Here is a 12,162-nt window from a genome sequence, read left to right on the forward strand (position 1 = left end):
CCATAGTTCATCAGGCAGTCTATCAGATCTAGGCGCTTAAATCTATTTCTCACTTCTACAGTATAATCATAAGGGATTTGGTTTAGGTCATACCTGAATGGTCTAGTCGTTTTCCCTACTTTTTTCAATTTAAGTCTGAATTTGGTAATAAGGAGTTCATGATCTGAGCCACAGTCAGCTCCTGGTCTTGTTTTTGCTGACTGTATAGACCTTCTCCATCTTTGGCTGCAAAGAATATAATCAATCTGATTTCAGTGTTGACCATCTGGTAATGTCCATGTGTAGAGTCTTCTCTTGTGTTGTTGGAAGAGGGTGTTTGCTATGACCAGTGCATTTTCTTGGTGAGACTCTATTAGTCTTTGCCCTGCTTCATTCCGTATTCCAAGGCCAAATTTGCCTGTTACTCCAGGTGATTCTTGATTTCCTACTTTTGCATTCCAGTCCCCTATAATGAAAAGGATATTTTTTTTGGGTGTTAGTTCTAAAAGGTCTTGTAGGTCTTCATAGAACCGTTCAACTTCAGCTTCTTCAGCATTAGTGGTTGGGGCATAGACTTGGATTACTGTGATATTGAATGGTTTGCCTTCTATGTTGAAATAATTCTCAGTGGTACTTGAGCAGTTCCTTGTTAGCTTCCTCTTTACCCAATATCAGGAAGATGACATTTAGAAATACAAATTTTTAAAGCTTTATTCATTGTGTAGGTGTTGCAGGAATAAATCTGTCCAAATTGATTTATACTTGACATTTAAACCTGTATCTCAATCCTTGACTCCCCTGTTCCTTGTTGCTTTATTACGCTTGGATGGTTTAGGTTGGGCACAGAGTCATAGCACTCACAACCTTTTGTCTTTACCCCATAAACAATGGGGTTCATGGTAGGCGGCACCAGTAAGTACAGATTTGCCAGGAGGATAAGGACATGCTTGGGTACATGGTGTCCAAAGCGATGGGTAAAGAAGGAAAAGAAGGCCAGAGTGTAGAATATCAGGAGGACACATGCATGGGCTCCACAAGTTCCAAAGGCCTTTGTCCGGGCTTCCCTAGAAGGCAGTCGCAAGACTGTTCTCAAGATTAACCAGTAGGACAGGGAGATAGGGACAAGGTCCAGTCCTGTGGTGAGGAGAGCAGCAGTGAGCCCATAAATGCTATTAGGGACAATGCTATTGCAAGCCAATTTGGCAATGCCCATGTTCTCACAGTAAGTATGGTGAATGATGTTGCTCCGGCAGAAGTGCAGGCGGAGAATAAGTAGGACGCCAGGGCTGACCACAGCCAGACCACTTCAAGCCACCAGAGCCAGGACCATTTTGCTAATGAGAGAGCCTGTAAGTAGGGTGGTATAATGGAGTGGTGCACAGATAGCCACATAGCGGTCAAAAGCCATGGCCAGTAGGACAGCAGATTCAGAGAGAAACAGAGCATGAACATAAAACATCTGCGTGAGACAGGCAGAGAATGTTGATATGGAAGGGCCCTGCCAAAAGATAAGAAGCATTTTGGGCACTGTGACGGTACAAAGTAGAACATGATTGAGAGCTAGTATGGCCAGGAAGAGATACATGGGTTCATGGAGGCTTCTGTCCCAGATCACCATCACCATAACCAGGCCATTGCCTGTCACAGCCAAAAGGTACATGAAGCTGAAAGGGATGGAAATCCAAATATGGAAATCTTCTAATCCTGGGACGCCAGTCAGCAAGGAGGCAGTGAGGGGAGGGGATGTATAGTTTGATGTTGTTGTAGAGAAGTGGCCTAAGTCTTTTATGTGAAAAATAGAAGGAAAAGAGCCAGAGTAAATAACAGCAAAAAAGAGCATTTATTCCTTCAGCTTAGTCAAATCTGAACCATTAATTTTGGCATGATAATGGATGAAAGCAAAGTAATCCAAAAAAAATGGGATGATCGTGGGCAAAACAGTTCCTTTTTATGGAACATTTTTTATCTGTGAAAAAAATTTGTGAATCAAAAAAGAGTTGAGTTGAATTTTTGTAATGCCAGTTGTTATAACTATACAGTTTATGCATGTCTTTTGAACCTTAACAGTTCTGTGTATATAGTGTTTCCCTCTAATTTGGTAATAAATTCTTAAATACTGAAAAGGTAATTTTTCTCTCTCCTTTGTCTTGGTGGCACTGAATAGAATATTGGAGAGAATTAATATTCTATTCTTCAGTGGACAAATTTAATGGGAGGAGATGGGTTGGATGGTAGACTGATAAAGAAAGAATTGAAGGCAGCATGAAAGGTTGAATTCTTGTTTTCCATCCTGAGGGTATGAGATATTTCCCTTGGTTTAAGTTTTCCCACAATAAAAAAAAAAAAAAAGATTTACTCATGTGTCCTTCATCTGAACTCTTGATGATAATGTTCATATTAACATGCCATTTAAACTGCTGTGCAAAAGTTGTAGTGTTATCTATACCATCATAACACTAGCTCTCAAGATACAAGAAATGGTTCAGAGAACACAAACAAAACTCAGAGTAGTGAATGATCTTACTAGAGCAAGTAGATCACTGAAAAAAGTCAAAGCACACTGTTATTCAGTACCTAGAAGGCAGTGGCAACCCACTGCAGTAGTCTTGCCTGGAAAATCCCATGGATGGAGGAGCCTGGTGGGCTGCAGTCCATGGGATTGCGAAGAGTTGGACACGACTGAACGACTTCACTTTCACTTTTCCCTTTCATGCATTGGAGAAGGAAATGGCAACCCACTCCAGTGTTTTTGCCTGGAGAGTCCCAACGATGGGCGAGCCTGGTGGGCTGCCGTCTATGGAGTCACACAGAGTCAGACACGACTGAAGTGACTTAGCAGCAGTAGTAGCATTGTTGAAAGAAATTTCCAAACAGTAGAGTGACTGCAATCTTTTATTCACAAATAAAAGATTAAGACATAATTTCAGCTACTTTTCTTTAGTAGTAGCAGTTCTTGCTCTTAATATATCAAAAATTATAAAGTAGATTTTCAAAAATCCGTCATTTGAAATTATCCATTATTCAGATCCATAGAACATAAATCCAGTTGGTCATGTTTGTAGCCCAAAGCGGTACATTTGGTAAAAGCATCATATACATAAATCAACACTTTCTGACTGCAACTCTTAGCATGTTTAAAGTGATGGATAATAAACAATATTCCATCTAAAAAGAAGAAGAACAACAAAAAAAATCTGGGATCTGCCCACGCTTCACTCTCATGTGAGGCTGTCACACCATTTAGCAGATGGAAAACTACCCTGCATTTCAAGATACCTGACAATCCTCTCTTGAGTTAACTGAAATCCTTTTCACATTACCTGAATCCTTATGAAGGACGTAGGGCACATTACCAAATTATCAACATAAATTTATCCTCCTCTCTCTCTCTCTCTCTCTCCCTCCTTTCATGAAATTCAGGTGAGGAAGAAAAAACAAAACTTCTCATCAAGAGGCAAACACACAGATTAGGTAAAGGAGCTTTTAATGAAAACTCCAAGAAAGGATATTTTGAATGGTTGTTTCATTAAAACTGTGGAGGTATATCCATAATTTTATTAACTTCACTAGACTGAAGCTTTCCTTCTTTTTTGCGGCTATGTCCTAGTAGTGCCTGGCTTTGCTGTATAACACACACAGAAAATATCAGCGTGTTTACATGCAAGACATATCAGATACCAGCATAGGAATGGACAGTACAACAGAACTGGTAAAAATAATAATTTCAAATTTGTATCCAGCCTTATTATGTGCTAAGTGTTCCCTAAAATCTGTTCTAACCACTTTACATGGGTTGTCTAATTAAATGATCACAAATGCCTGATAAACTAGTTATTATTGGTATCCCAGTTTTACATTGAACGGAACTCAGACATTGGAGGACTTTCTCAAGGTCACATCACTAATGAGTATGTAAAGCCTGCTATAAAATCCCGGGATCCTAATGACAGAATTCACAGTTATAACCACGAAACTGTTCTAATTTACCTTTCAGATGCATGGTTTTTCTAAATGATTGGAACATAAAAAAAGACAGTGTTAAATATACTCTTTGTATATTCACAGTGATATTGCCAGGTCATAGACAAAAAGAAATGTCTAGCTTATAAGGATACAGAAAAATAAATATATTTATAGGTTTATCTGTATAGTGCATAGATATCCATGAAAACAGACCAGGGAATAACCTCTGGGCTGAGAAGTCTTTTGGGTATTTTACATGCTGAGTGACTCCTTTTATAACTGAAACCCACAGTTAGTATTTGGATCAGCTAAGCTTTCCTTTCATACTTGGGAAATTAGGTTTTCCAGTTTTAAACTGCATTTGATAATTTCTACCCCAGAGCCACTTCTGAGCAACAGCTCTGCCATTTTGCCAGCTTAATATTCAAGCCTGAAATAATACAAAAACAACAACAACAACAACACACACACACACACACACACACACACACACACACACTCAGAGGGTTTCCTATGGCTTGACTTCTCTGCAACCTAAGCTTCCCTGGGGCTTCCCTGGTGGCTCAGCTGGTAAAGAATCCTCCTTCAATGCAGGAGATCTGGATTCCATCCCTGGGTTGGGAAGATCCCCTGGAGAAAGGAATGGCTACCCACTCCAGTATTCTGGCCTGGGGAATTCCATGGTATTGTCCATGGAGTTGCAAAAAGTTAGGCGCGAGGGTTTCTCTGGTGGCTCAGCTGGTAAAGCATCCTCCTGCAATGTAGGAGACCTGTGTTTGATCCCTGGATTGGGAAGACCCCTGGAGAAGAGAATGGCTACCCACTCCAGTATTCTGGCCTGGAAAATTTCATGGATTACATATAGTCCGTGTGGTTGCAAAGAGTCGGATAATGACTGAGCGACTTTCACTTTCATTACTTTCATAACAAAGACAAAATATATGTCTGTACATTACCACTTGTTCTTTATCAGCATGTGTTAACATTTCACTGAGGTGAAAGTATGATAGAATATTTGAAGAACTCTCATTTTTCAAATGAAGCTTTCAAAAATTCATATATATTACCTTATAGAGCAGTTTTAGATTTTCAGAAAATATGAGAATCTGCAGAGTTTATGTATGTCCCCCATACCCTATCCACCCAGCTCTGTCTTAATCTTAACCTCTTACATTAGTGTGATACATTTGTTACAATTGAAGAGCCAATATAGACACTTTATTAACTACAATCCATAGTTTATACATTAGGATTCACTCTTTGTGTTATATATTCTATGAGTCTTGACAAATGTATGACATGCATCTGCCATTACAGCATCATACAAAATAGTTTCACTGTCCTACGGATCCCCTGTGTTCTATCTACTTATCCTTCCTTCCCTTTAACCCCTCTGACAACCACTGATCTTTTTCATTCTCTATAGCTTTTTTCCCCCCACAATGTTCTGTAGTTGATTGGAATCATACTGTACTGTGGGCTTTTCATATAGGCTTCTTCCACTTAGCAATATACACTTAAATTTCTCCCATATCTTTTATGGCTTGATTAACTCACTTATTTTTATTCCTGAATGACATTCCATTGTATCGGTATACCAGAATTTATCCATTTATCTAGAGAAAAATATTTGGTCTTCATTTCTTTAAAAAATATTGTGTAAGGAATTTTCTTTGTAGATAGATAAGTAGGAGAAGGAGAGATTGCACCTATCTGGTTTGGGAACTGATCTCAACTTATTGCCCTTTAATAGAAGTTTCATTATTAGTTTCAGCCTGTTTCCTCATGGTGTTCTATGAAGAGACTGTGTTTTGGAATGAAAGAGTGTGTGTATCTGCTCAGTTGTGTCCTAGTCTTTGTGACCCTATGGACTGTAGCCCACCAGGCCCCTCTGTCCATGGGACTTTCCTGGTGAGAATACTGGAGTGAGTTGCCATTTCCTTCTCCAAGAATGTAAGAGGCAAGTACTCTAATCATAGCTCTAGGTCTGAGAATGGATAGTCCTCTGAGGCTTAATTTTATCTTCTGTAAATGGGGTATAATAAACCATATCCACTTTGGGGCTATACTCACAATATGACAAAAGTGAAACATTTAGCAAAGTATGCAGATGCATTGTAATTTGTTAACAAAATATAACTGTTTTTTTTTTCTTATTATCCTTAATATCCTAGCAAGCCATGTTTTTAATCACCGGATTCATTAATCCTTGCAGCTAGATAATATAATGTCAGCTAGGCCACTAAGTGAGGACAACAGAAGGCTGCATTTTATCTATTATGAGGAAGTAATTGGCTGGGCAGTTGGTTAGTCTCGCCTCTCTAAGATATCTCGACCACTCACAAATATCTGAGTCTTGACCCTTGGAACTATGTACAGTGTGATCTTGTCTACAAACCAGCTCAGATGTGATTATTTCTGAGATGATCCTGAATATCAAGTTCATCCAGATCCATTATTTTGAGGATTGCAGGCAGTCTTAGCTGGGTTCTCTACTCAGAATCTCTAAGGCTGCTGTCAGTGTGTCTGCTGGGCTGCATTTTCATCTACAGACACTACTTTTCTTCCCCCCTTCCTCCTTCACTTCCCTCATTTCTTTTATTTCTTTCACCAACTTTAAGATTTCCTTTCATATCTCAGACATAATGATACATGGTGGTCTGTTCCATCATACATCTGAGTGGTCTGTTCCATCATACATCTGAGAGACTCTCCCTGACTAACCTTCAAGGCTAATTAAAACTGTTACAATTTATATCCTTTATAGAATTGACTTTTATATGTAACTCGTCAGTATTTGATATTTATTTCTCTACTTTCTATTTCCAAAGACATAAGAAGCTATCCCTGAAGCAGTTTTCCCCCTACAGCTCTATATAGGAATACAGTAAGTATTCAATACGTATACTATTTCCCTGCTGAGAGCTGAAGAGTTGCTACCATGACTACGACTTTTTATGCCCTTTTGGACATGAAAGTTTAAACCATGTCCATCCTTCCTCAGAATATCTTGTGCTGTGCTAAGAGAAAATATGGCATGATTTATACACAATACGTTTTTTTTCTTTTTAAAAAATTTTATTTATTTTTTAATTGAAGGATAATTGCTTTACAGAATTTTGTTGTTTTCTGTCAAACCTCAACATGAATCAGCCATAGGTATAAATATATCCTCTTCCTTTTGAACTTTCCTCTCATCCCCCTCCCCATCCCACCCCTCTAGGTTGATACAGAGCCCATGTTTGAGTTCCCTGAGACATAGAGCAAATTCCCATTGGCTATCTATTTTGTCTATGGTAATGTAAGTTTCCATGTTACTCTCTTCATACATCTCACCTCTCTTCCTGTCTCCCTATGTCCATAAGTATTTTCAATCTATATTCCATGGAAATGGGGCTGGTATTCAACAGGAAACAGCATAATGCTGGCTATGCTGGCTGTTAAAATCATGACATAAATAGGTAGTCATTGTCACAACCTCCCAATCCCTTTACCTTAGACTTGCCCCAGAAATTTCCATCTTTCATACCATCTAGCAACTGGAGCGTTAATGTCTTCTTCCTGCACCCGGCTCGTCCTCTGCAGCAGTGTCTCTTGCCCGCCCTTCATTAATTCATCTCTACCATGCAACAACCAGTATCCGCTCTGCCTTTGTCAATTGGCTGACGGGAGGATCATGGGGAAGGAAATGGCTGGAAACTTGCTTTACAAACTGAGAAATACAAAGACCAGGGAACTTTACGTTTTTAAAAATTCCTAAAGTGTTGTTAAATTTCACTCAAATCTTTAAAAATCATTATAAATAAATGGCATTAAAATTTGTTAATCCAAACTTCCCAAAGAATGCAAAATAACAAATGATCCAATGGAGACTCTTTACATCATAGGTCATTGAATCAGTCAGTTCAGTCGCTCAGTCGTGTCCGACTCTGTGACCCCATGAATCGCAGCACGTCAGGCCTCCCTGTCCATCACCGTCATAGGTCATTAGGAAAATACAAATATAAATAACAGTGAGATACTACTTCATACCCATTAGAATGCCTATAATCATGAAGACAGAAAAGTATTGGTAACTATGAAAAAAACTGAAATACTCATTGCTGCTATGAATATAGAAGAGTGAAGCCAACTTGGAAAAATACATTGACAGTTTTTTAAAATATTAAACAGAGTGACCACACAGTTCACAATTCCACCTCTAGGTATCTAACCAAGAGAAATTAAAAGACACATTCACATGGACTTGTGTATTAATTTTACTAGGATTATTATTCATAATAGTCCCAGTGGGGAAGTGACCCATTGTCCATTAACTGGTGAATGGATAAATAAGATGTGGTCTACCCCCAAAATTAAATGCTTCTTGTTGATATAAAAAAGAACAAAGTATTAACATATATTATAACATGGATGAACTTCAAATACATTACAGTAGGTAAAAGAAACTAGAGACCAAAGACCAGCTATTATATGTTTTTATTTATATGAAATATCCAGTAAAGGTAATATATGGAGTCAGAAAGTGGATAAGTGGTTACCTAGGCTTGAGGATGAGAATGGAAAGTTACTGCTAATGGACAAGTGGTTCATTTTGGGAATGATGGAAATATCTTAAAATTAGTGTGGTAATAGTTGAATATTTACATAGATTCTTAATTATTTCTTTAAGTTAAATTCCTAAGAAGTGAACTCTGGGTCAAATGTCTGCATTTTTTAAGACTTTGGACACATGGTGCCAAATTCTTCTCTAGAAGTGTTGCCTCCAGGGCTACTGCCCCCATCAGCTCACTTGTGTGGGATTTTTGTAAACAAGTAAATATGCATTATGATATAATGGACAGTAGGCAAGACAGAGGAGAAGGAAATGGCAACCCACTCCAGTATTCTTGCCTAGAGAATCCTATGGACAGAGGAGCCTGGTGGGCTGCTGCCTATGGGGTCGCATACAGTCAGACATGACTGAAGCGACTTAGCATGCATGCATGCACTGGAGAAGGAAATGGCAACCTACTCCAGTATTCTTACCTGGAGAATCCCAGGGACAGAGGAGCCTGGTGGGCTGCCGTCTATGGAGTCGCACAGTCGGACACGACTGAAATGACTTAGCAGCAGCAATAGTTGAATAAGTCTTTCAATAAAGTAAAATGCATCAAAATGTACAATTAAAATGGATGTATTTTGTGGCATAGGTATCTCAATTTTGTTGTCCAGTAGTGTTTGACTTTTTGCGATCCCATGAGGGTCGCCAGGCTCCTCTGTCCTCCACTGTCTCTTGGAGTTTTCTCAGATTCATGTCCTTTGAGTCAGTGATGTTATAGAAGGAGCAAGTGTCTTTCAATATAATAGCTATAGTCACTGTCCACAGTGATTTTGGAGCCCCCCCAAATAAAATCTGTACAACTTCCACTTTTTCCCCTTCTATTTGCCATGAAGTGATGGGATCAGATGCCATGATCTTTATCATGCATGAAATTTTGCTTTGATATCCCCAGTTTCCTTGAGGAGATCTCTAGTCTTTCCCAGTCTATTGTTTTCCTCTATTTCTTTGCATTGTTCACTTAAGAAGGCCTTCTAAAAAGGCCTCTCTTCTTTCTATTCTCTGTAACTCTGCATTCATTTGAGTATATCTTTCTCTTTCTTCCCTGCTTTTCACTTCTCTTTTCTCAACTGTTTGTAAAGCCTCCTCAGACAATCACTTTGCCTTCTTGCATTTCCTTTTATTTCATGTGCTTTTGGTCACTGCCTCCTATACAGTGCTTTGAAATGCTGTCCATTGTTCTTCAGGCACTCTGTCTACCAGATCTAATCCTTTAAATCTATTCATCACTTCTACTGTATAATCATAAAGGAATTTATATAGGTCATACTTGAATGACCTCGTGGTTTTCTCTACTTTCTTCAATTTAAGCCTGATTTTTGCAATAAGTAGCTGATGATCCGAGCCACAGTCAGCTCCAGCTCTTGTTCTTGCTGACTGTATAGAGCTTCTAAATCTTGGAGTGCAAAAATATAATCAATCTCAATAAAGCAGTTTTAAAACTTAGTGGAGAAGACATAGGAAATAAATAATCAATGTTGCTATTATTGACAATAAAATTGTGTTACATTTACAAAATTTGCAAAGTAGAAAGCTACTAGATAGTAGCTGTCCAAAAAATATCTAGTGTTAAACAAATAAGGAATCAGGATGGGTATGATAAGTACTAGTATAATGATTAATACATAAATGATAATAACATAGAGATGCTAACGCACTAAGATGTTATCAAGTATCATATATGAATGTATAAAATTGAGAGAAGAAAGTTAAGAGATGTTATAGAGATGTTATCTTAATAGTGATTTTAAACAAAAGGATTCCGAGGTTGGGAAGATCCCCTGGAGGAGGAAATGGCAACCTACTCCAATAGTCTTGCCTGGGAAATCCTACTGTTCATGGCATAACGAAGAGACAGACACAACCAAACAACTAACACTTTCCCTTTCAGGTGTCATCTAAGTCAGAGAAGAGTAATAACCATTCTTGCGTAAATACCTCACTTAGAAAGGGAACAGAATAATTTCCATTGGTTTACATAGTGATAAAGGGGTACTGGTTTGATAATTGCAAAATTTTAAGGGTTCCTTCCTGCTTACAAGCACAAGATGGCAGTGTCCCCTCATGTATGGATCTCAAATGACATAATAGCAAAGTTTTTTCCTTCTAGTTATCTTCCGATATAGTTGACATACATACCTGCCTACTCAGTCGTGCCCAATTCTTTGCAACTTCATGGACTGTAGCCTGCCAGTCTCCTCTATCCATGACATTTCTCAGGCAAAAGTACTGGAGTGGGTTGTCATTCCCTTCTCCAGGTAATCTTCCCGACCAAGGGATTTAACCCTCATCTCCTGTGTCTCCTGCATTGGAAGCAGGTATTCTCTAGGACTGGCATAATCTCCAGGACCTGCCAATTCTGTTTATTTTTTAGTTCTGTAGTCCCCTTATTTTATTTTATAGTCTTAGTATTCATAGTTATTTTATTCCACCAAGTATTTATTCAGTTGGAACCCTCCTGTCTCCCATTGTATATGTAAACTCAGTGGCCAGAAGAGGTAGGGTCAGGATTTCCTGTAATTTTTCCACTTTTGTCTCTGTTAGGCGTTCTTCTGTTCTTGTGGAAAATCCTGCTGTCTCATCCTGAACACCATTGCCTGAACTTAAATCTAGAATTTACTACATAAGAATCTGTGATTTGGGCATTTACTTACCTTTTCAATTTTATAGCTCCCTCAGAGCATTGATACCATTGAAGACTTCATTTGTTAATCTGTGCTTTTAATTTTCAATTATACCATTTTCATTTGAATTTTTAAAAAATATTCCAGTTTCTTCCTGAATATTGAAATCATAGTTTTTTTTTCAGTATGTTTATTCATAATTATTTTATCAAAAATTTTAATATAAATTTATTTATTTTAATTGGAGGCTAATTACTTTACAATATTGCATTGGTTTTGCCATACATTGACATGAATCCGCCACGGGTGTACTCATGTTACCCATCCTGAACCCCCCCTCCCACCTCCCTCCCCATACCATCCCTCTGGGTCATCCCAGTGCACCAGCCCTGAGCATTCTGCATCATGCATCAAACCTGGACTGGCAATCCATTTCACATATGATAACATATATGTTTCAATGCCATTCTCCCAAATCATCCCACCCTCACCCTCTCCCAGAGAGTTCAAAAGACTGTTTTATACATCTCTGTCGCTTATGCTATCTAGCTTACAGGGTTATCATTCAGTTCAGTTCAGTCACTCAGTCGTGTCCAACTCTCTGTGACCCCATGAATCGCAGCACGCCAGGCCTCCCTGTCCATCACCAACTCCCGGAGTCCACTCAAACTCACGTCCATTGAGTCGGTGATGCCATCCAACCATCTCATCCTCTGTCGTCCCCTTCTCCTCCTGCCCGCAATCCCTCCCAGCATCAGAGTCTTTTCAAATGAGTCAACTCTTCGCATGAGGTGGCCAAAGTACTGCAGTTTCAGCTTTAGCATCATTCCCTCCAAAGAAATCGAGGGCTGATCTCCTTCAGAATGGACTGGTTGGATCTCCTTGCAGTCCAAGGGACTCTCAAGAGTCTTCTCCAACACCACAGTTCAAAAGCATCAATTCTTCGGCGCTCGGCCTTCTTCACAGTCCAACTCTCACATCCATACATGACTTCTG

At 38.9% G+C, this 12,162-nt stretch overlaps 1 protein-coding gene across 1 annotated transcript; it reads right to left on the bottom strand.

Annotated features, from left to right (window-relative positions):
* Positions 1–748: 748 nt before the first annotated feature.
* On the bottom strand, positions 749–1,819 carry LOC113904930 (olfactory receptor 52Z1-like). The gene is given in 1 exon segment (XM_027561997.1): positions 749–1,819. A coding segment is annotated over 1 exon segment (1,071 nt).
* Between the last annotated feature and the right edge of the window lie 10,343 nt (positions 1,820–12,162).

Source organism: Bos indicus x Bos taurus, chromosome 15 (assembly GCF_003369695.1).
Source record: "Bos indicus x Bos taurus breed Angus x Brahman F1 hybrid chromosome 15, Bos_hybrid_MaternalHap_v2.0, whole genome shotgun sequence".
Classification (NCBI taxonomy): Eukaryota; Metazoa; Chordata; class Mammalia; order Artiodactyla; family Bovidae; genus Bos; species Bos indicus x Bos taurus.